Source organism: Mobula hypostoma, chromosome 5 (genome assembly GCF_963921235.1).
Source record: "Mobula hypostoma chromosome 5, sMobHyp1.1, whole genome shotgun sequence".
Classification (NCBI taxonomy): Eukaryota; Metazoa; Chordata; class Chondrichthyes; order Myliobatiformes; family Myliobatidae; genus Mobula; species Mobula hypostoma.
Window position 1 is genome coordinate 193,472,415 of NC_086101.1, and position 24,911 is coordinate 193,497,325.

General features: G+C 44.0%; 1 protein-coding gene across 11 annotated transcripts in view; it reads left to right on the forward strand.

The window, feature by feature from the left end:
• The window catches only part of lifra (LIF receptor subunit alpha a), a 195,736-nt gene that overhangs the window by 140,396 nt on the left and 30,429 nt on the right, over window positions 1–24,911 (forward strand). For all 11 annotated transcript variants that reach the window (XM_063049606.1, XM_063049604.1, XM_063049609.1 and 8 more), the window contains 7 exons: window positions 4,335–4,518; window positions 9,498–9,773; window positions 13,466–13,595; window positions 18,033–18,199; window positions 22,077–22,222; window positions 22,837–23,002; window positions 23,809–23,876. In XM_063049606.1, the coding sequence (XP_062905676.1) occupies window positions 4,335–4,518; window positions 9,498–9,773; window positions 13,466–13,595; window positions 18,033–18,199; window positions 22,077–22,222; window positions 22,837–23,002; window positions 23,809–23,876 (1,137 nt within the window). The remainder of the gene's footprint in view (window positions 1–4,334; window positions 4,519–9,497; window positions 9,774–13,465; window positions 13,596–18,032; window positions 18,200–22,076; window positions 22,223–22,836; window positions 23,003–23,808; window positions 23,877–24,911) is intronic.

A 24,911-nucleotide genomic window follows, 5' to 3' on the forward strand; every position in this document is an offset into this window, starting at 1 on the left:
CCCTGAAAGTTGCCTCTCAGGTGATAGGGTAGTTAAGAAAGCTTATGAGGTGTTAGCTTTCATAAGTCGAGGGATAGAGTTTAAGAGTCGCGAGGTAATGATGCAGCTCTATAAAACTCTGGTTAGGCCACACTTGGAGTACTGTGTCCAGTTCTGGTCGCCTCACTATAGGAAGGATGTGGAAGCATTGGAAAGGGTACAGAGGAGATTTACCAGGATGCTGCCTGGTTTAGAGAGTATGGATTATGATCAGAGATTAAGGGAGCTAGGGCTTTACTCTTTGGAGAGAAGGAGGATGAGAGGAGACATGATAAAGGTGTACAAAATAATAAGAGGAATAGATAGAGTGGATAGCCAGAGCCTCTTCCCCAGGGCACCACTGCTCAATACACGAGGACATGGCTTTAAGGTAAGGGGTGGGAAGTTCAAGGGGGATATTAGAGGAAGGTTTTTTACTCAGAGTGGTTGGTGTGTGGAATGCACTGCCTGAGTCAGTGCTGGAGGCAGATACACTAGTGAAGTTCGAGAGACTACTAGACAGGTATATGGAGGAATTTAAGGTGGGGGGGTTATATGGGAGGCAGGGTTTGAGGGTCGGCACAACATTGTGGGCCAAAAGGCCTGTATTGTGCTGTACTTTTCTATGTTCTATGTTCTTCGGCCGGCAACTACGGCCACCAGAGGTGAGGTACAGCGCTTTCGACAGAGAGTTGCTAGCACTTTACTTGGCTGTCCAGCATTTCCGGTACTTCCTCGAGGGAAGGGAGTTCACTGTGTATACGGACCACAAGCCCCTCACCTTTGCACTGGCTAAGGTATCGGACCCATGGTCAGCTCGGCAGCAGAGGCACCTGTCCTTTATTTCAGAATTCACCATGGACGTCCGTCACATCCCAGGGAAGAACAACGCCGTCGCTGACGCACTGTCTCGCCCCTGCCTCCACTCAGTAGGCATATCATCCTCAGGAATAGACTACGCAGCACTGGCGGAAGCACAACGGTCGGACACTGAGATCCCGGCTTACCGCACCACCGTTTCGGGGCTCCAGTTGGAGGATGTCTCCATCGGCCCGGCAGTGGATCGACTCCTGTGCGATGTGTCTACCGGCAAACCCTGACCCATGGTACCAGCAGCATGGAGGCGCCGGGTGTTCGACACGCTGCACGACTTGGCCCACCCGTCCATCCGGGCATCCATCAAGCTGGTAGCGGACAGATTCGTCTGGCACGGTTTGCGCAAACAGGTCGGACACTGGGCCAGGACCTGCGTACACTGCCAGACCGCCAACGTCCAGCGGCAGGTGAAGGCTCCCCTCCAGCAGTTCCAGCCGACGCACAGGAGGTTCCAACACATCCACGTGGATATTGTCGGCCCCCTGCCAGTCTCCCGGGGTGCCAGGTATATCTTTACCATGGTAGACAGGTTCACCAGATGGCCGGAAGCCGTACTGCTCACAGACAAGTCCACTGAGTCCTGCGCCAGGATGCTCACTGCAAACTGGATCGCCAGGTTCAGCCTCCCAACGGACATCACCACTGACAGAGGGGCGCAGTTCATGTCTGGTTTGTGGACAGCACTGGCACAGCTCCTGGGCACCCAGCTGCATCACACCACAGTGTACCATCCCCAGTCCAACGGTTTGGTACAGCGATTCCACTGGCATCTCAAGTCGGCCCTGATGGTGTGCCTCAGGAGCCCCAACTGGACAGATGAGCTTCCCTGAGTCCTACTGGGCATCCGCACAGGCCCCAAGGAGGACCTGGACACCTCGGCGGAATTGGTCTACGGCACCCCCCTGACGGTCCCAGGTGAGTTCGTACCAGAGGCCCGAGGTTCGGAAGAAACTTCAGCAGCGGTGCTAACGAGGCTGCGGGACAAGGTAGGGACCCTGGCACTGCGCCTGATCCCACGCATGGTCCCACGCCATCCTTCACCCCTAAAGACGTCTGAGACTGTATGTCTTTATTCGCAGGGGCATGCATAGGTCACCTCTACAGCGGCCGTATGAGGGACCCTTCAAGGTGATCCGGCACAACAGAACCACGTGTGTCGTGGAGGTGGGTGGCTGGGAAGAGACTTTTACAGTGGACCGCCTCAAACCGGCACACCTGGACATTGAGCAACCAGTGAGGATACCTGCACCACGCCGGCAAGGCCGGCCACCCAGGCAAGCCACAAAAACTGGGGGCTCCACTCCCCCGATGGACGTTTCTGGGGGGGTGCGGGTGATGTGGCGGCCCGCACATGCAGGACTCGAACCGCCATCGGGAGCTGTGGGCAGACACGCGGTAGCGCGTTTGAAACTACTCACTTGGGGCGGACCTTCTGGGGACAGTCTGACGTCACGTCCGCCCCGTGGGTTGAGGGGGCCCATGGGAGGGGAGATTTAAGCGCGCGTTTTTGAATCAGTAACGACATTCTGAGTTCAGCTCTCTCTGCCTCCGTGTGTTTCTATAGTAGTGCATTTGCGTGCGACTACAGGATGGTATTTTCTGTCAGAGCAGGGGTTCCCAACTTGGGGTGAGACTCCATAGGTAAAAAAAAGGCTGGGAACCCCTGTGTTAGTAAAACTATGTAGATGAAGTTAATTGCCCTTCTAACCTGTTGAGAATTTCATTCTGCTTCTAACAGCAAAGAGTGAAAACTGGCATAAAGCTCCTTCATGGGGTGTCTGTGCACTGTCATTTATTCAAGAACCTGTAGGTTTACATAGACTGTAGTTTGGATTAGACTGTATAATAATTATTTTGTATGCATTTTAACTTTCTGATGCCTGCTCGTATTTTATGTAATTGTCTATGTATATGCAATTGTTCATTCTGTCCCCTTGTGGTTACAGTTCTTTGTATTATTCTGGAATCTCTCAGGTATTGCATTATTTGAAAGAGGCTATCTGATTGGTTAACTCTTACCTGCAAATTTGAATGGAATGTCTGTTATCTATGATCTATGATAGAAGAAGAACAGAACACATTGGCTTGCTATCTTCTTTGTTCTTGCTATCAATACTGGACTCCTGCTATTCTCCATCTCCCAATTCCTTTGTTTTCTTAGTGCTCAATAAAACGATCATGAAGCAACAAGTTTTATGCATCATTCTTGACTTCTGAAAGAACCTTGGATCAAAAACATGTGAATTCAACAGAACATACAATAACAGTACAGGCCCTTCAGCCCACAATGTTGTGCTGACCTTATACTGTAAGATCAATCTAATCCTTCCCTCCCAGATTATTCTACATTTTTCTTTCATCCATGTGTCCCTTTTAAGAGTCACTTAAATGTTCCTCATGCATCTGCCTCTACCACCAGCTCTGGCAAAGCATAAATAAATTTATTACTAAAATGTGTATTTGCCACCATATACTATCTTGAGTTTCATGTTCTTGTACATATTTACAACAAAACAACGAAATACAATAGAATCCATGAAAACCTCTCGAAGACTGACAAATGACCAATGTCTAAAAGAGGGCAAATTGTGCAAATATAATAATAAGTACTTTATTGATCCCGGAAATTATTTTCTTACAGCAGCAAGATTTTAAAAACACAGCAATAATAATATTAACTAATAATAAAGTACAGAGTAATATACCCAATTTACCAATGTGTAATAATGTACGAAATAATAAAACAGACTATTGTACTATGATGTGTGTTTTCCTGTTGCACAGAGATGAACTCTTGTATATGCTTAATGCATTTGATAGAAAAGATTTTCTGTAACGATCCTTGTGACAGCAGAGCTGAATGAACCTGTTTGAAAGGGTGCTCCACTGTTGATTCAGTAGGTCATGGAGAGGATGTGCCTGATTGTCCGTAATAGATAATAGACTCAAATGAGTCTGGGTTGTAGCCTGAGAACATGAATTGTATTGTCCTTAAAAGCGCGCCTGAAGGTTGTGGAATCTATTCAGACCACATACCCACCACCTTCTGTTTATAAAAAAAAAACCTTAATTTTGACTTTCTACCTATACTTTCCTCCAATTACCTTAAATTGATGCCCCCTTGTATTAGCCATTTCTGTCGTGGCTGTTGATTCAAACTGTTTCCATTCCTTAAGAATATGTATTTTGTTGGAAGATCTAGGACTGCCAGACTGGGCACCAGCTTCTTTCTTTAGCCTGTAAAACTAATGAATACCCTGCCACCACTGAGGTCTTGTTACTAGGACAGCAAGCTGCGCACTACATGCATTTTGAATTATATTTCATTAACTTTTCTGGTTGTATATATGTTCAGTCAGATGACAATAAACTTGAAGTTGATCTAGTGTTTGATGGCAAGAGACTGAAAAGGAGAATTCGGATTTGTTTTTTTTTTGCAGGGGAATTACAGTAGTACCTTGGATTTTACCTATAACAGGATGCTGCAGTTGACTTGGACATCAGACACGCCTGTCCAGTGCACATCCTACTTGGTGAGAATCCGCTCTATTGGTGATGACAATAAATACCAGTTTGCTGGGAAAAGTGCGTGGAGTGAATGGAGCCCACCATTAAAACTTGATGGTAAGGCTTATATAATGCTCTGTTATAGTTATCTAAATAGCATGTTATACTATATAAGACAGGGCATATCATACTCTAGTAGGAAACAGAAGGAAGGTCTGCTCTGATGATGTGAACATAGGACCTGGGTGCAGAATTGCGCCATTTGGCCTATCCAGCCTGCCCTGCCATCATTATTGATTCATTATCCCTCTCAACACCATCCTTCTGCTTTCTCCCCATAACCTTTCACATCTTTACTAATCAGGAACCTTTTAATACGTACGATATGCAGACTGCTTTGATATAAAACTATTCTGTGCACAGTCAGAGTCAAATAGCATGGACATAGGCCCTTTGGCCCAATGTTCTTAGTGCCCACCAATCTGGCCTGTATTCCCCAAAAACCCATTCTTTCTCTATACCTTTTCAAATGGCTCTTGAATGCTGTTACTGTATCTGCCTTAATCACTTACTCTGGCAGCTTTGTGTGAAGCAGTTGCCCTTCTTCTCCATTTTAGATCTTTCCCCTCTCACTTGAAACTTATACTCACCAGTTAACCTATCATATAAACTATTACATATTAGACCATAAGATATTGGAGAAGAATTAGGCTGTTCAACCCATCGAATCTGCTCTGCCATTCCATCAAGGCTGATCCTGGTTCCCACTCAACCCCAAACACCTGCCTTCTCGCCATAATCTTTGATGCCCTGACCAATCAGGAAACTATCAATTTTCGCTTTAAGTACATCCACGGTCTTGGCTTCCACAGCTGTCCATGGCAAAGCATTCCACAGATTCACTACTTTCTGGCTAAAAAAAAAAAAATTCCTCCTTACCTCTGTTCTAAAAGGTTGCCCCTCAATTTTAAGGCTGTGCCCTCTAATTCCTCCACCATAGGAAATATCCACTCCACATCCACTTTATCTAGTCCTTTCACCATTTGGTAGGTTTCAATGAGATCCACCCACATTCTTCTTATTCCAGTGAGTTCAGTCCCAAAGCAACCAAACGCTCCTCATATGTTAACCCCTTCATTCCTGAAATCATCCTCGTGAACCTCTTCTGGACTCTCTCCAATGCAGCACATCCTTTCTAAGATGTGGAACCCAAAACTGTAACAATACGCCCAAGTGAAACTTGACTAGTGGCTTAAAAAGCCTCAGCATTATCTCCTTGTTTTTTTTTAATTTATCCCCCTTGAAATAAATGCCAACATTGCATTTACCTTCTGTACCAGAGACTCAACCTGTAAATTAAACCTTCTGGGAGTCTTGCATGAGGTCCCTTTGCACCTCTGGTTGAATTTTCTCCCCATTTCAATAATAGTCTGCACTATTGTTTCTTTTACCAAAATGCATTATCATACATTTCCCAACACTATTCCATTTGCCATTTATTCCCATTCTTCCAATTTGTCTTAAGTCCTTCTGCAAATGCATTGCTTCCTCAGCCCTACCCACCCCTCCACCCTTCTTCATATCATAGAAACAGAAAATATACAGCACATTACAGGCCCTTTGGCCCACAATGTTGTGCCAACCATGTAACTTATTCTCGAAAGTGCCTAGAATTTCCCTACCGCATAGCCCTCTATTTTTCTGTGCTCTGTGTACCTAGCCAGAACCACTCACAAAGTCAATATGAACCATCCACAACTACCCTTTGCCTTCTTTGGGCAAGCCAATTCTGGATACACAAAGCAAGGTCTCCTTGGATCCCTTGCCTTATTACTTCCTGAATGAGCCTTGTATGGGGAACCTTATCAAATACCTTACTGAAATCCATATACACTACACCCACTGCTCTACCTTCATCAATGTGTTTTGTTACATCCTCAAAAAATTCAATCAGGTTCATAAGGCATGACCTGCCCTTGACAAAGCCACGTTGACTATCCTTAATCAATTTGTGTCTCTCCAAATGCTCATAAATCCTGCCTCTCGGGATCTTCTCCAACAACTTGACCACCACTGAAGTAAGACTCACTGGGTTATCTCTACTCCCTTTCTTGAACAAGGGAACAACGTTTGCAGCCTTCCAATCCTCTGGTACTTCTCCTCTCCCTATTGATGATGCAAAGATCATCGCCATTGGCTCAGCAATCTCCTCCCTTGCTTCCCATAGTAGCCTGGGGTATATCTTGTCCGGTCTGGTGACTTATCTAACTTAATACCTTTCAAGAGTTTCAGCACATCCTCTTTCTTAATGTCTATACACTCAAGTGTTTCAGTCGCTGTAAGTCATTCCCACAATTGCCAAGGTCCTTTTCACTGGTGAATACTGAAGTAAAGTATTTATTAAATACCTCCGCTACCTCTTCCGGCTTCATGCACATTTCCACTTTCATTCCTGACTGGTCCTATTCTCATACGACTCATCCTCTTGCTCTTCACATACCTGTAGAATGCCTTGGGGTTTTCCTTAATCCTGCTTGCCAAGGCTTTCTCACAGCCCCTTCTAGCTCTCTTAATTTCATTCTTGAGCTCCTTACTAGCACCGTTGTAATTTTCTAGAACTCTATTAGTACCTAGTTTCTTGAACTTTTCGTAAGTTTTTCTCCTCTTAACTAGACTTTCTACGTCTCGCCTTATGGCATCATATTTCCCCCTACCCCAACTAAATGTTTTCCCAAATTGCTCCTATCCCTCTCCAGCGCTATGGTGAGGGAGATAGAGTTGTGATTGCTACCTCCAAAATGCTTTCCCACCCAGCATCTATAAAAAATACCCAGTAGAGTTATTGTCCCCTTCCTGTTTCTGATTTCCACCCACAGTGACTCACGTGCAAATCTTACCATGAAGCTATCAATTGCATTAGAAAATCATTGACAAACAATGTGACAAGTAGCAGTTCCAATACTGGCCCCTGAGGAACACCATAAGTCACTAGCAGCCAACCAGAAAAGGCCCCCTTTTCTGGTCGGCTGCTAGTAAATAAATAAGATTCGCTACCTCTCCTTTGTCCACCCTGCTTCTTTCTTCCAGATTGTCAGGCAAGATTTTCCTTTACAGAAACAATGCTGACTTTGACTTATTTTATCATTAGTTCCCAAGTACCCCGAAACCTCATCCTTAATAATGAACTCCAACACTTTCCCAACCTCTGAGGTTAGACTAACTGGCCCATAATTTCCTTTCTTTTGCCCCCCCCCCTTAAAGAGTGGAATGATATTTGCAATTTTTTAGTCCTCCGGAACGATGCCAGAATAAAGTGATTCATGAAAGATCATGACCAATGTATATGTTCTCTCTTCAGCAACAATTTCAGAGTTCTTTGATGTAGTCCATCTGGTCCAGGTGGCCTACCCACCTGAAGAAATTTCAGTTTACCTGGAACTTTTTCTTTGTAATAGCAGTGGCGCTCTCTCCTACTTCCTGACCTTTTAGTTAGTGTCTTCCACAGTGAAGACTGATGCAAAGTACTTTTTAAGTTCATATGCCGTTTCTTTGTCTCACATTACTACCTCACCAGCATCGTTTTCCAGTAGTCCAATCTCAACTCTCACCTCTCTTTACATAACTGAAAAATCTTTTAGTATCTTGCTTTATATTGTTGGCTAGTTTGCCCTTGTGTTTCATCTTTTCCCATAGGGTTTTTTAGTTGTCTTTTGTTGTATTTTAAAAACTTCCCAATCATCCAACATCCACTCACTTTATGATGATAACTTATGATAAGTTCTGAATTTCCGTTCCAACATTTCAGTCCATGGTCTCTTCTACTGCCATGATTAGATTATGAGGACACACAGTCCTCTTTTATTGTCATTTAGTAATGCATGCATTAAGAAATGATACAATGTTCCTCACAGAAACACAAGACAAACCAAGACTATAAAAACTGACAAAAACCACATAATTATAACATATAGTTACAACAGTGCAAAGCAATTCCATAATTTCATGAAGAACAGACCATGGGCACGGCTATACTCAGGTTGGAGGAGTAATACCTCATATTCATCCTACCTGACAGCATGAAAATGAATTTCTCTAACGTTCTGTAATTTTTTCCCCTCCTCCTTTATCTTTTTTCCGTTCCCCATTCTGATTAGCCCCTCACCTTTCTCTTCTCGCCACCTGCCCATCACCTCCCTCTGGTACCCCTCCTCCTTTCCTTTCTTCCAGCACTGTCCCAAGACGGCAGCCAGCCAAGTTGCTCTCTGTTGTTACGGATTTTGTTAATATATTTTTGCTGTTTGATGTGGCTTCAGCAGAAATTTATCATTTTTTGTCACCCTTGGGATACCTTTTTTTGTCGTGCCAGTCTGTCCTAGCAGAAACGGCAGACGGATCCATTGTTTACTCCAGGGATCAGCTGCAGAGTCTACGACAGTGTGCTTTTGCCATCGAGAGACCCAAAATTGCCAAGGAGCTGAGGAGAAAATATAGGGGATTTCGGGCTGGAAGAAGCCGATGGACAGGAAGAGAAGGTACAAGCCGTATCTTCCTTCCTTTATCATGGGAAATGTAAGATTGCTCAGTTACAAGGTGGACGGACGAACTAACGTCACTAGTGAGGAACGAAAGTGTGTTCAGTGAGAACCGTTTTCTGTGCTACACTGAGACATGACTGCACAGGAATATATCAGACTTTTTTTTCCGATAATTTCCTTCGGGATAACTAAAGTCTTATTTTACCTTCCATGGTCCACTGTCCCCTCCTGTCACCTAGAAGGTTCCTTCTTCAGCCCTTTACTACTTCCACCCATCCCCTCATTCTTTCTTCAACCCTCCCCATCTACCTACCCACCCACCTTCGCCCCTCATCTGGTCTCACCTGTCACCTGTAAACTTGTACTCCTCCCCCGCTCCATCTTCTTATTCTGGCATCTGCCCTTTCCATTCTAGTCCTGATGAACGGTCTTGGCCCTAAATGTTGACCGTTTATTTTCCTCCATTGATGCTGCCTGATCTGTTGAGTTCCTCCAGCATTGTGTGTGTGTGTGTGTGTGTGTGTGTGTGTTGCTCAAGTGTGCTGTGATATTGTTTTTCAGGCCGGGATGTGACTTACCAGACTGGGTTTGAGTTCTATCCCCCAGATTCAACTGTTCTGGAAGCAGGTTCAAGTCCAGTGTTCTGCTGTGTGGTTGGTAAAGGAAATCGCATCCTGAATTTGACTTTTGACAACTACAGGTCCACAGTCATCAAATTAAGTGACAGGAGCATGGCCGTCAGTGCGCAGAATATCACTTCGTCAAGAGAATCTGGAGCAAATGTTTTGTGCACTACAATTTCTGGTTCTCTTAGTGGAGCAACTGTATTTATTGGCTGTAAGTACAGAGAAGATGCATGAACTTGGTTTCAGTATATGAGCTAAGGGAAACTGCATATGCAGTAGATTCCGGTTAATTGCGACAGCTGCTTATTTGGGGCAACTCTTAAAGCACAAAAACTAATGGAGAAAATAGCCAGGGTTCCCTTTGTTCACTTGGGACACTATGCCACTTAACTGGGACAGAAGACTTGGGGAACAATTTCTAACTAGTCAGCCATGTGCATTTGTGTAGCCGTTAGATACTACACCGTGCTTAGTGAACAGTTCTTAAATAGTGTCAGTTACATGTATTTATGTTCTGATAGTTGGTAAGAAATAAGCAGTAAGACAATTCAGAACTGTTTTATTCACAAACAACAGGAATTCTGCAGATGCTGGAAATTCAAGCAACATACATCAAAGTTGCTGGTGAACGCAGCAGGCCAAGCAGCATCTATAGGAAGAGGTGCAGTCGACGTTTCAGGCCGAGACCCTTCGTCAGGACTAACTGAAGGAAGAGTGAGTAAGGGATTTGGAAGTTGGAGGGGGAGGGGGAGGGGGAGATCCAAAATGATAGGAGAAGACAGGAGGGGGAGGGATAGAGCCAAGAGCTGGACAGGTGATAGGCAAAAGGGGATACGAGAGGATCATGGGACAGGAGGTCCGGGAAGAAAGAAAAGGAGGGGGGGGGTGACCCAGAGGATGGGCAAGAGGTATATTCAGAGGGACAGAGGGAGAAAAAGGAGAGTGAGAGAAAGAATGTGTGCATAAAAATGAGTAACAGATGGGGTACGAGGGGGAGGTGGGGCCTTAGCGGAAGTTAGAGAAGTCGATGTTCATGCCATCAGGTTGGAGGCTACCCAGACGGAATATAAGGTGTTGTTCCTCCAACCTGAGTGTGGCTTCATCTTTACAGTAGAGGAGGCCGTGGATAGACATGTCAGAATGGGAATGGGATGTGGAATTAAAATGTGTGGCCACTGGGAGACCTGACGCAGACTGGGAGACCGCTTTGCTGAACATCTACGCTCTGTCCGCCAGAGAAAGCAGGATCTCCCAGTGGCCACACATTTTAATTCCACATCCCATTCCCATTCTGACATGTCTATCCACGGCCTCCTCTACTGTAAAGATGAAGCCACACTCAGGTTGGAGGAACAACACCTTATATTCCGTCTGGGTAGCCTCCAACCTGATGGCATGAACATCGACTTCTCTAACTTCCGCTAAGGCCCCACCTCCCCCTCGTACCCCATCTGTTACTCATTTTTATGCACACATTCTTTCTCTCACTCTCCTTTTTCTCCCTCTGTCCCTCTGAATATACCTCTTGCCTATCCTCTGGGTCACCCCCCCCCTTTTCTTTCTTCCTGGACCTCCTGTCCCATGATCCTCTCGTATCTCCTTTTGCCTATCACCTGTCCAGCTCTCGGCTCTATCCCTCCCCCTCCTGTCTTCTCCTATCATTTTGGATCTCCCCCTCCCCCTCCCCCTCCAACTTTCAAATCCCTTACTCACTCTTCCTTCAGTTAGTCCTGACGAAGGGTCTCGGCCTGAAACGTCGACTGCACCTCTTCCTATAGATGCTGCTTGGCCTGTTTTATTCACTATGGTTTCAAGCATTCAGGCATGGAGATGTCAGAAACGGCCGGGAGTGAAAATGAAACTATTTTATTACCTCAATAAATTAAGAACTATGAAGAATTTGAAAGTATTAACAATCATCTTGGTTGTTAACTATGAAAATAAAGATTTGGAGGATGCATTGTTGGAGATGGTCAACTATCTGCACTAGGTGTTTACACTGATTTTATTAATTTACAGTCAATGAAAAGAACATGGATGAATTCCTCCATTGATAACTATTAGGAACTGATACAGTTTTGCAGTACTGTAGTAATTAACATATACTGGATTCATTGTATATGTACATCCTAGTGGTTACAGTTAGTAAGCTAGTGTGCCACACATAGTTCATATCATGTAATTACAATGCACCACACATGTGATACCTGTTTTCCAAGTTTGATGTGTTAATTACTGGGGCATTGGATGTGACAAAGGGCTGAAGGAACTCCCTGCTTTCCCAGTTGACACCCTCCCCCACCAGCCTGTCTTCCTGTCTCTCATGGGTCCATCCCCAGCTCTTCCTTTGTCCTTTCCTCCCACCTTTATATATTGGGTATGACTCCCCTTTTTTGTCCCCCAGTCCTGATGAGGGGTCCCAACTCAAAACATCAGCTGTGCTTCACAGATGCTGTCAGACCTGCTGAATTACTCCAACATTTTGTGTGTTGCTCCTTTTATTCCTCTATACACCTCCTGCTCATATTCCCCATGATGATCTAAGGGATCTGTAATTCAGCCATGAAAGGGGTCCTCCCCTTCTTGTTTCCGGGTTCTGCCCATATGGTCTCACTGGTTGATTCCTTAAGAATGTCAAGTCGACGTCCTTATCAAAGGAACTTTTGTTCACCGTTTGCTTCTGCACACCAGTCCAGTTCAAGATTATTGCCATCTGACTGTACATATATACAATCAAACAAAACGATGTTCCTATGGACCGCGCAACATATATACACAGCACATAAACCAAAATGTTACCATGAAATAGTTAATAAAATATAATTCAAAATACATGTAGTGTGCATCACAGTAATCAGTAACCAGTAAACAGCTTGCTGTCCTAATGACGAGACCTTGGTGGTGGCTGGGTATTCATTAGTCTCACAGCCTGGGGGAAGAAACTGTCACCCAGTCTGGCTGCCCTAGTCCTGATGTTCCTGTACCTCTATACTGATGGTAGTGGGTCAAAGAGATTGTGGGCTGGGTTTTAGGGATCCCTCAGGCCCTTTGTGTGGCCTTTTCATCAGGACTTTGGGACAGAAGTTCAGGACTTTGAGTCCTAAACTTATGTGCAATTAAAAAGCAAAATGCTGTAGTTTTGAGTGAAACTGCTGGCTTTTACTCAGCCTACTTGAGCATATGTTTCTAAAATGAATTTCAGAGTGGCTGGTATGTTATCCCCTTTCAGAATTCAAGATTGTTTATTGTCATTCTTCTGTATACGAGGGTAAAGGAGACCGAAATGATTGTTACTCCATTTCCAATGCAACATTAAGGAAAAATAAAAAGCATAAGAAACAATAAATATAGAAGTGAAAGATAACCTATAAAACATAATTTACAAGTAACTGTTGAGTGTTGCTCTGTGTATGTATGTAAGATTACCTTATAGACATTGCAACAGTTGTTTATGCCCTTTATTCAGTCTATCTTATGACATGTATTCCTTTGGTTCTGGTATTCCAGATTATAATTAGTTTTAACTAGCAGTTTACCTAGATAGACTGTGTTTGGATTCGACTGTACATATTTACATTGTTCAAAGTTCACTGATTATCAAAGTATGTATATTACATACAACCTTGAAATCCGACATCTTACAGCAGTTCAGGAACAAAGAAACCCATTAGGACCCATTTTTTAAAAAAAGACAGTCAAACACCCACTATTCAAACAAAGAACAAATTTTGCAAACAATAAAAAAAGTAAATAAATAACACTCAGAACTAAAGTTCATGGAAGTGAGTTCACAGCCACGAAGCCAGTCATCAGCTATGCTGATCAATGCAATGTAGTGGGAATATTTTATAGTTTCTTGACTATTTTAATGAGCTGTTTTATAATTTTTAATTTTCAATTTAGATCCACCTGATACACCAAAAAATGTCAGCTGTGAAACTCGCGATTTACAAACGATGAATTGTACGTGGGAACCAGGAAGACCTACTGAACTAGTTGCAGAGCGTGGGACAATCTATAGTCTCAACATTGGGTAAACTGCAATATTCATTTCTCTTTCACTTTTTGTGAACCTGATCATCAGAGACAGTATTTCTTGTATTGTGACAGAGAAAGGGGGCATTCAACGTATTGAATCTGTGCTAGCTTTCAGAGTCATTCCATTATCTATACAAGAGATTCCGCAGATACTGGAAACTTTTGAGCAACACCAACAGTGCTGGAGGAATTCAGTAGGTCAGGCAACAAGTCTGATGAAGGGTTTCAGCCTAAAACCTTGACTATTTATTCAATTCCATTATAGCGCTTATTTCTCTGACTTTTGTTTCTCTCCCGTTCCCATTATTGCCCATGCAACTTTGGGATTTGGGAGGAAACCAGAGTACCGGGGTGGGGGGGGAGAGAGTTGGGAATGGTGGTGTTGAATCTATGTGGGCATGGGCAAAACGTGCAAATTCTGGATCTAACCTGGTTGGCTGGAGCTGTAAGGGAGCAACACCATCTCCCATGTCACTGTCCCAGATAACTCTAACATTCCTATGGTCACCACGTGACAGCACACTTAAAAATCTTGCTCACTTCTTCCCTTCCAGAGCTCCTTCTCGAGTAGCTCTTGTAGTAGGAGCACGACTTTCCCTATGCTCTTGCTTTTTCTCAGAGAGGTTGCTATTTAATCAGTGTTGATTCAGGGAGTGTTCTCATGTTCATGAAAGTGCACAAAGATAGTCCACAAAACTGATAAAAATAACTTTCTCCCAGTCCTTCAGAATGCATGGTAGTGCAGCAGCTAAAGTAATGCTTTGCAGCAGCAGTAGCCAGTGTTCAATTCCTGTGACTGTAAGGAGTTTGTTCTCCCTGTGACTGTGTGGATTTCCTCTGGATGCTCCTGTTTCCTCCCACATTCCAAAAACGTATAGTTAGGGTTAGTGAGTAGTGGGCGATGCTCTGATGGCACCAAAGGCATGGCAACAATTGCGGGCTGTGCCCTTGCACATCCTCGGACAGTGTTGGTCGTTGATGCAAAGGAAACGTTTCACTGAGTGTTTCCATATGCATGTGGTAAATAAAACTAATCTTTAATCTTTACAACGGATATCTTTTTGACAACAGATCATTATGCATCTAGCTACAGTAGCTAGCTGATGAAGGATCAACTTAATTCGTCCTATACATTTACACATAATAGGAATCTGTTGTGATGTGGTGTGACTTGCAACAGAAAACAACAATATTCAACAATTATAAAGAATTATATAAAATAAGTTAGAAGTTAAAGTACAAAATTGAAATTAAATATGCAGAAATTCATAAATAACATGTATTTGCAATGTCGTCGGCAGCCGTCAATCCCAGGGGATCATGGGTTTGCGCCTCTGGTGCACTGTGTCCTCTCCAGGGCACAAGCCTGGGTGGGAAGATTTGAAGAACCGGCTGTTCCCGTGCAGTGGGCTCCCCCTCTCCACGTCACTGATGTAGTCCAAGGGAAGGGCAAACACCGATACAGCTTGGCACCAGTGTCATCGCAGAGGTTGCCACAGTAAAGTTGTAAACAATGTCAAACTGCCTTAGGGACCCCGGCTCCGCATTTCTTCCTTGGGGTTTACTCTCGAAGTCTTTCCCATAGGTGGGTATGGCCACAAGGCAGCGGAGGTTAAAAATAAGAGTTCTTCTTCTCTGTGGGCTGCCATCCAAGACTGATGAGCCCCACCTGTCTAAAGCAACTAGTTTTGAGGGGCCAGTAGTCCGCTTTTGCTCCTTTTCTTGTCAGTAGAAACGGTTCTGCCGGGCCTAGTAACTAAGCCACATGTGAAGGCCAAGACTTGGACTTGGTTGTGAGAAGCTGTTAAAGTTGCATGCCATTTGGAGCTCTTTATAGGTAGTGGGAGCTTATCCCCACTACCACCTCCAGCTATGATAACCTTAGGAACCAATGTAAACAGCATTATAAAAAATGGTTTAAGGTATTTACAGTACACTGACGGGGTAATAGAAGGTGCTAACTAGAATGGCTGATCAGATTAACTGCCCAGATGAAGAAACTTTTAAAATGGCATGAAGTTTTTGTTTTAATAGCCTTGCAGTGCTTTCCAGAAAGGAGCTTTTGGAGAAGGCTGTTTGAAGGGTGGATAGTGATCGCAGTAATTTTTCCTGCCTGCTTCTTTGTCCTGGACACAGACGAGCCTTGCAGTGATGGTAGTGATGTATTTGTGAAGCTTTTTCTATCCAGATGCTTTTTCAAAAGTTAAGTGGAATTCATTCTAAAACATCAGCAATGATCATCTCTTTGTCAGATTGAAAGCTCCTGGGACACCGCCGGTCTGTGCTGTGCCATTGATACAGGTGCTAAATACCACACCACCAATACTGCAGGTGTTTCATTGTTTTGTCCTGGAGCTGTGTTTTTCATCAAAGCCTTCTTGCTCTGTAGGTGAACAAAATCCCATGAGATTAGTTCAAATATGAGCAATTGTCTCAGTGACATGGACAAAATATCTCTTTGAAACAGCATGTCTAAAATCAGGCTAACCAGTGAGTTAGAGAAAGGGGCTTCCCTTCCTCCATGTCAACTCTGCTGTCAAATGCATTTCTCCCATTTCACGCACATCTGCTCTCACCTCATCCTCCCGCCACCCCACTAGGGATAGGGTTCCCCTTGTCCTCACCTACCACCCCACCAGCCTCCGGGTCCAACATATTCTCCATAACTTCTGCCACCTCCAATGGGATCCCATCACTAAGCGCATCTTTCCCTCCCCCTCTCTCTGCTTTCTGCAGGGATCGCCCCCTACTCCCTTGTCCATTCGTCCTCCCCATCCCTTCCCACCAATCTCCCTCTCGCCACTTATCCTTGTAAGTGGAACAAGTGCTACACATGCCCTTACACTTCCTCCCTCACCACTATTCAGGGCCCCAGACAGTACTTCCAGGTGAGACGACACTTCACCTGTGAGTTGGCTGGGGTGATGTACTGCGTCCGGTGCTCCCGATGCGGCCTTCTATATATTGGCGAGACCCAACGCAGGCTCGGAGATCGTTTTGCTGAACACCTACCCTCTGTCTGCCAGAGAAAGCAGGATCTTCCAGTGGCCACACATTTTAATTCAACGTCCCATTCCCATTCTGATATGTCTATCCACGGCCTCCTCTACTGTCAAGATGAAGCCACACTCAGGTTGGAGGAACAACACCTTATATTCTGTCTGGGTAGCTTCCAACCTGATGGCATGAACATTGACTTCTCTAACTTCCATTAATGCTTCACTTCCCTTTCGTACCCCATCTGTTATTTATTTTTTTTCTCTCTCCTTTTTCTCCCTCTGTCCCTCTCACTATACTCCTTACCCAACCTCTGGGCTTCCCCCCTCCCCCTTTCCTTCTCCCTGGGCCTCCTGTTCCATGATCCTCTCATATCCCTTTTGCCAATCACCTGTCCAGGTCTTGGCTCCATCCCTCCCCCTCCTGTCTTCTCCTATCATTTTGGATCTCCCCCTCCCCTTCCAACTTTCAAATCTCTTACTAGCTCTTCCTTCAGTTAGTCCTGACGAAGGGTCTCGGCCTGAAATGTCGACTGTACCTCTTCCTAGAGATGCTGCTTGGCCTGCTGCGCTCACCAGCAACTTTTATGTGTGTAACCAGTTAGTTATTTATTTTTAAGCTTATGTGACTTGTGTGGCTGAGTATTTCGTTTCTGTGCATGTGAACTTGCACTGGACTTCTCAACTTGAGTTTTCATGTTTCTACACTTTGATTTGTGGCCATGCTATCAACAGGTATCAATAAGGTGGATGAAAGTGAGATCACAGGTAGATAGAGTTGTAAAGAGAGCTCTTGGCACATTGGTCTTCATAAATCAGGAGTTGGGATGTTATGTTGAAGATAATGGTGAGACCTGATTTGGAGTATTGTATGCAGCACTGGTCACCTACCTACAGGGAAGATATCAATAAGTTGAAAATGTATAGAAAATTTGCAAGGATGTTGCCAAGACATGTTCGGCACAGCATTGTGGGCCGAAGGGCCTGTATTGTGCTGTAGGTTTTCTATGTTTCTCTGACGTGAGGACCTAAGTTGTGGGGAAAGGTTGAATTGGTTAGGACTTTATTCTTTAGAGCATAGGAGAATGAGGGAAGATTTGATAGAGATATACAAAATCGTGAGGGATGTGGATAGGGTAAATGCAAGCAGTGCAGAACTAGAGGTCATGGGATAAGGATGAAAGGTGAAATCTTTAAGGGGAACATTGAGGGAGAACTTCACTCAGAGGGTGATGTGAGTGTGGATTGAGCTGCCAGCGGAAGTGCTGGAAGTGGGGTTAATTTCAACATGCAAGAGAAATTTGGATAAATATATAGATGGGAGGGGTATGGTCTGGGTGTAAGTTGGTTGGTCTAGATCGGCCACAGGGCCTGTTTCTGTGCAGTAGTGTTCTATGACTCGATGACCTTATCACTAATTGTTTGTCATTCTTTAGGTCATCACAGAACTCCCTTCCATGTGTGGACGCTTCAAAGCTGTGTCCCGAATACTGGTGTAGTTTTCCCATTTCAAATAGGAGTGCTAAAACCAATGTATCGATACATGCAAAAAACCCACTAGGGAAAGCACTGACCAGTTTAATTGTGGATGTGACCCGTGTCGGTAAGTATATCAACTGAAATAGAACTATATTCTAACTACTAGAATCTTTTCTAGTATTTCTTTTGTGTTTATAATTTGCTGCAGTACTGCGAAGTCTCTTCAAGGTATGCCTAGCCTGAAGAGGTCTAAATCTTCTTTTCAGATGTTCATTGAGACCCTCTCTTGCTGCTCCTCTGTGATTGCTGCTGCCCTCCAACTCTTTGATCTCCTCCTAGCTTGTCCTCTTACCCTCTTCCCTCCTTTTCATTCTGGCATCTTTCCCCCTTCCTTTCCAGTACTGATGTAAGTTCCCAACCTGAATTGTCAACTGTCTATTCACTTCCATCGATACTTGAAGCATTTTGTGTGCGTTGCTGTGGATTTCCAGCATCGGCAGAATCTCTTGTGTTTATATTCTAAATACACTGATATTTCTTCTGTGTTGAAGTTTAACGTTTCAATCAGCCCATTCAAGTGCTGATACTTATGCAGCAACCCAGACAGAATAGATTGGCAGTAGATTTGACCAGGTTATCAATAAAATAAAACAGCAAATGGAGTTCTCTTATTTCTTTAAGGATAAGTTACAGTGTTTCTACATGTAAGTAACATTACTTGCACAGAACATGTGCTTTCTAGCACTTTGTCATTATAAAATCATCTTTCCGTTGTTTAATTTGCCACGTGGCTGCAATTGGGCTGTGTGGGTTTGTTGGGTCTGAAGGGTCTGTTACCAAGCTGTATTGCTAAGTAAAAAAGACATCTCCCCCCCCCCCGTTAGGTTAGACTGTTTAATTGTTATTTTCTTTGCAGTTTAACAACTGATTGCCTGCTTGTATTTTACGTAGCTACCTATATACGCGTATGGATGGCCCCCGTTTTCCAAATGTTCGCTTTACGACTCCTCACTGTTAAGAAAAACCTACATTGGTTACCTGTCCTCACTAACAGAAGGCTTTTTCACTGTTATGAAAAAAGGCAGCGCGAACCTGAACAGCCAAACTCCTCCCCCGGAACTGCATTCTAGCTGGCATTGCTTAAACGCGTGCTTTATCTTGATTTATTTTGTGCATCTGTTAGCAAGATGAGTTCTAAGGTATCGGAAAAGCCTAAAAGAGCTCGTAAGGGTGTTACACTTAGCATAAAAGTAGACATATTTAGGCGTTTCGATCATGGTGAACGAAGTAAAGACATTGTCCACGCGTTGAACTTGCCTGCGTCCACCATTTGTAGTATTTATACGCAGAGAGAAAGAATTTTGAAAGCTGCTGATGTTACTGTTGGTTCTGCTCGTAGCAAAGTGGTCTCTCTTAGTCGGAATCCAATAATGGATAAAATGGAGAGTCTATTGCTTGAGTGGATTGATGGGTGTACAAAGTGTGGTGTTCTGTTAAGTTTTCTTATACTTAGAAAGTTTAAGTCAGTCTTTTTAATAAGCTGAAACAAAGCACTGGATGATGGTGATGAAAGTGTTGCCAAAGTGGAATTTAAAGGTAGGCTTGGGTGGTTTGATAGGTTTCTGAGGCGAGGGCAGCTTCATAGTTTAAGCAGTTGTCTCCAACCTCCAGGCCGCTGACCAATACCGGGCCACGAAGGACGCACCCAGCACATCTTTAAGAAAAAAGCTGAAATAAACAAGCTAATTAATTAGGTGTCGCCCAGCATGTAAATATCGGCCCAGATCAGAGTCGATTGCGTCAGGTGGTTATTTATATAAGCAAGTGTTTAACTGTGACGAAACTGCAATTTATTGGAGTCTTTCCGATTCCGGTAGGTGAAACTATGCTGTACATACATTATTTTTTACTTTATATAAGCTGTATATTTTTTTGTGTTATTTGGTATGATTTGGCAGCTTCATAGCTTAAAGGTTACTGGAGAGAGTGTTTCTGCCATGAGCGCTTGCGCCGTGTTTTTGCCGAGAGCGCTTCTGTGAGATTTTCGCTACGCTAGTCAGTGCTGCAGAAAAGTATTTCTACTTTTATATAGGCTGTGTATTTATCATATAATTCCTGCTTTTACTATATGTTACTGTTATTTTAGGTTTTATGTGTTATTTTGCATGATTTTGTAGGTTATTTTTGGGTCTGGGAACACTCAAAAATGTTTCCCATATTAATAAATGGTAATTGCTTATTCACTTTACGACATTCTGGCTTATGAACCATTTCATAGGAACGCTCTACCTTCGGATAGCGGGGGAAACCTGTAACTGTTTAGTATGTTTCCTAGTGGTCACAGTATGTATATGCAGTTGTTCAGTGTGTCCCCTAGTGGTTACAGTTCTTTGCATGATTCTGGAAGCTCCTCTTGTTATCACATTATTTGAATCAGGGCTACCTGATTGGTTAATTCTTATCTACAAATTTGAATGGAATGTTTCTTACCTATGGTATAAAATGAGCTGGGCAACTTGCCTCACCAACTTCTTTAGTCTTTCTGCTCTTTGTTCTTAACTACTGGTCTTTTGCAGCTCTACATTTCCAATTCTCTTTTTTCTATTAATGTTTAAGAAAACAATCATGAAGCAACAAGTTTTGTGCCTCTTTTTCTTGACTTCCAAAATAACTAGGGTCAAAACATCAGAATTCAACACCTCCCTATAATTTTCCTCCAATCTATAGAGAATTTTCTAATGAATTCAACCTAGCAGAAGTGTGACGGGGTCCTGAATTACCCCATGAACTGTGCTTTTAAAAGAGAGAGAGAGTTGTGAAACACAGACACCTTGTTAAAAAAGAGAAAAAGAAAGAGAAAGAGGTGAAGACTGCTCATGGTTTGTTTTTACTTTTACAAGGACACTGGCAGCTTTTGTGTTCTTGCAGAGAGAGAAGGGAGGAGCTGTTTGATGGACAGCTCGTATTCAGCACGGTGAGATAAATAGAAGGGCAGCTGTTAGACCTGGAGACACATGGTTTTGGACACTGAATGAGCTTTGTTGTGCCCACAGAAAAGGTGGGTTTTGGCGGATCGATCAGTGACTCTCGCAGTGTGAAAAGGGAGTGACCGGTGGAGAGTTATTTGTGTGCCCAACCCTTGCCTGGGTTGATAATTCCACCACAGAAGAATGGTCCCCTTTGTTGTGGTCACAGTCGGTGACTTCTAAAGGATATAGGAGGACAACAGGAAGATCGACGGTGTCAGCTCACCTGAAGACTCTAATCTCCCTCTCTCTCTCCATTACTACTCAACTCAATACCACGAACTGAACTGAACTTTACTTATCATCGTAAGACTATCTGTTTACCCCTAGACTCAAAGGAGCTTGGTTTTCATACATATTTTCACACTTACTTGTATATAATCATTGCTAACCTGTTTGATATACCTGCATTTGTATTACTGTATGGCGTAGTTACTAATAAATATTATTAGTTAATAGCAATACTGGACTCCAAAGTGTTTTCCATTTCTGCTGGTTCTTTAACCCCTCACAGGGTACGTGACAGAAGGTATATAAAATTATAAGAGGCATTAAGAGGGTAGATGGTGTTTTTCCCAGGGTAGAAATGTCAAATTCTACAGGGTGTAAGTTGAGAGGGAGGAAAGTTTAAAGGAGATTTAAGAGGTAAGATTTTTTTAATGTAGTGCATAGTGGGTACCTGAAACACGGTATTAGGGAAAATGATGGAAGCTAATACAGTAGCAACTATTGAGTTATTTAGGCAGGCATGTAAACAAGCAGGGGATAGAGGAATTTCCACCATATGCAGGTAGATGGGATTAGTGTGGACTGGCACTGACATGCTGTGCTGAAGTGCCTGTGATGTGATTAATTGAAAGCCACTAGTCCTCCCTTGCAGTGTCTGATGAGAATAGCACCATTAACTTGTTTTGAGAAAAAGATACGATTTTAAAGTAGTTGTACATTTTTCATGTTTTATTTTAACCCTTCCAGTTCACCCCTTTGCTCCTCATCAGCTGAAAGAGGAAAATACAACATCAGACAGCATAACTCTGACCTGGATGGATCAAATTCATTATACAGGCATTGACTTGCTTTGTGAGGTGGTGATCCAAGATGAGTCTGGGCAAACTATGTCAGTAAGTAAATATTTCTTAAACATCACATCGTTTCTTCAATCCTCACTTTTCCTGATGTGGCGATGCTAATTTTTAACTGGGATTGGCTGCATTCAGATAAACTTTGTAACCCCATTACCTTTTTTCACCCCGTAGATCCCAATGAAGGATCTTGGCCTGAATTGTCTACTGTTTAATTATTTAATTAATTTATTGATTGATTGAGTGTGGGAAAAGCTGCTTCTGGTCCAACGAGCCTCACTGTCCAGCAACCCACCCAATTAACCCTAGCCAAATCACAGGACAATTTACAATGACTTACTAACCTACTATCTGGAACTTCTTTGGACTGTGGGTGGAAATCAGAGCACCTGGTGGAAACCACGTGCTCACAGGGAGAAACATACATGTAAACTCCTTACAAATGGTGCTGGAATTGAACTTTGAACTCCGCCCTGAGCTACGCTACTGTGGTGCCATAGTTGTTGCCTGGCCTGCTGAGTTCCTCTAGCAGCTTGGCAGGCCAGGCAATGTCCTGATCGATTAAGTATTTTCAGCCTTTTTGTTTATATTTTAGATTTTGCCTTTTCATTTGATACTTTCTTGTCTAACATATGAATATTTCTGCATTACAGCTTAATTGTTCTGTGCATGGAAAACCAACAAATGCACAGCAGATGATAACACTAAATAATTTACAACCCAACACGGAGTATTCTATCAGAGCTCGATATTCGTCTGTACAGTTTTGGAAATGGAGTGAATGGAGCAACGTTGCAGTGGTCAGAACTAAGGTTGCAGGTGGGTTACTGGGAAAGGCTCTTCCTCTAAGGCTCGAGATGTGTGACACCGATAGTGTCCTCTTCATTCTAATTATACATATTTCTAAAAATAGATATTACAAAGTTAGACACTGTACTTGTTTGATACAAAATAAAATTCCCTCCACATATTGCCAGGATAAGGACTGCATATGCAACACAGAACATTACAGCACTGCACAGGCCCTTTGGTCTATGATGTTGTGCTGACCTTTGAACCTACTCTAAGATCAATCTAACCCTTTCCTCCTACATAGCCTTCTGTTTTTCTTTCATCTATGTACCTATCTAGGAGTCTCTTAAATGCTGCTAATGTAACTACCTCCACCATCACCCCAGCAGGGTGTTCCTTGCAACCTCCACTCTTGTAAAAACAAACCTAACCCTGATATTCCCCCTATACTTTCCTCCAATAGCCTTAAAATTATGCCCCTTATATTAGCTGTTTCTGCCCTGTCTCTGGCTTTTGATCTACGTATGCCTCTTATCATTTTGTACATCACCATTAAGTCATCACTCATCCTCCTTCACTCTTAAGTGAAGATCCCCAGCTCTGTCAAGCTACCTTCATAAGAGGTGCTCTCTAATCCAGGCAGCATCCTGGTAAATCTCCCCTGCGCCCTTTCTAAAGCTTTCACATCCTTCTATAATGAGACAGCCAGAAGTGAACACAATACTCTGTGTGATCTAACCAGGGTTTTATAGAGCTGCAACAGATGGTTCAAGAACTGTGAAGAAGTTTCTCTTCTGTCTGTTTCTTCCCTCACAAATCGTTTGTCATTGCAGCACCATCAGTGAGCCTGGATGTATGGAGAACAGTTCTGCCAAACCGCACTGTGATCATTTACTGGAAGGTAAGGAGCAACAAGAAACCACAAGATGAAAGTCTTGAAAGATGCACGATAGAAGTCTCATGAATGAAAGAAAAAATGGATAGGGTATTGACAATTCTGTTGTGCAAAGATTTGTTCATTTGGAAACACACCAGCAGGTCAGGCAGCATTGGTGGAAAGAAAAACAGATTTAATGTTTCAGGATGAAGGCTCCTCATCCGTACTCGGACTAGAGAGAACAAGTTAATGTAAAGTTGCAGAGAAGGAGAGGAAGGGATGTATAGGAGAAGGGGAATATCTTTGGTAGGATCCCAAAGGTCAAGCCTGTGATCAACAAGTCCTGAGGGTAAAACAAAAAGTTGAGGTCCAGAACTTGTGAAGTAGAGTCTGTGAGTGTGGGCCAGGGACTGGAGGTAGAGTCTGTGAGTGTGGGCCGGGGACTGGAGGTAGGGTCCGTGACGGTGGGCCAGGGACTGGAGGTAGGGTCCGTGACGGTGGGCCAGGGACTGGAGGTAGGGTCCGTGACGGTGGGCCAGGGACTGGAGGTAGGGTCCGTGAGTGTGGGCCAGGGACTGGAGGTAGGGTCCGTGACGGTGGGCTGGGGACTGGAGGTAGAGTCTGTGAGTGTGAGCCAGGGACTGGAGGTAGGGTCCGTGACGGTGGGCCAGGGACTGGAGGTAGGGTCCGTGACGGTGGGCCAGGGACTGGAGGTAGGGTCCGTGACGGTGGGCCGGGGACTGGAGGTAGGGTCCGTGACGGTGGGCTGGGGACTGGAGGTAGAGTCTGTGAGTGTGAGCCAGGGACTGGAGGTAGGGTCCGTGACTGTGAGCCAGGGACTGGAGGTAGGGTCTGTGAGTGTGGGCCAGGGACTGGAGGTAGGGTCCGTGACGGTGGGCCGGGGACTGGAGGTAGAGTCCGTGACGGTGGGCTGGGGACTGGAGGTAGAGTCTGTGAGTATGGGCCAGGGACTGGAGGTAGAGTCCGTGACGGTGGGCCAGGGACTGGAGGTAGGGTCCGTGACGGTGGGCCAGGGACTGGAGGTAGGGTCCGTGACGG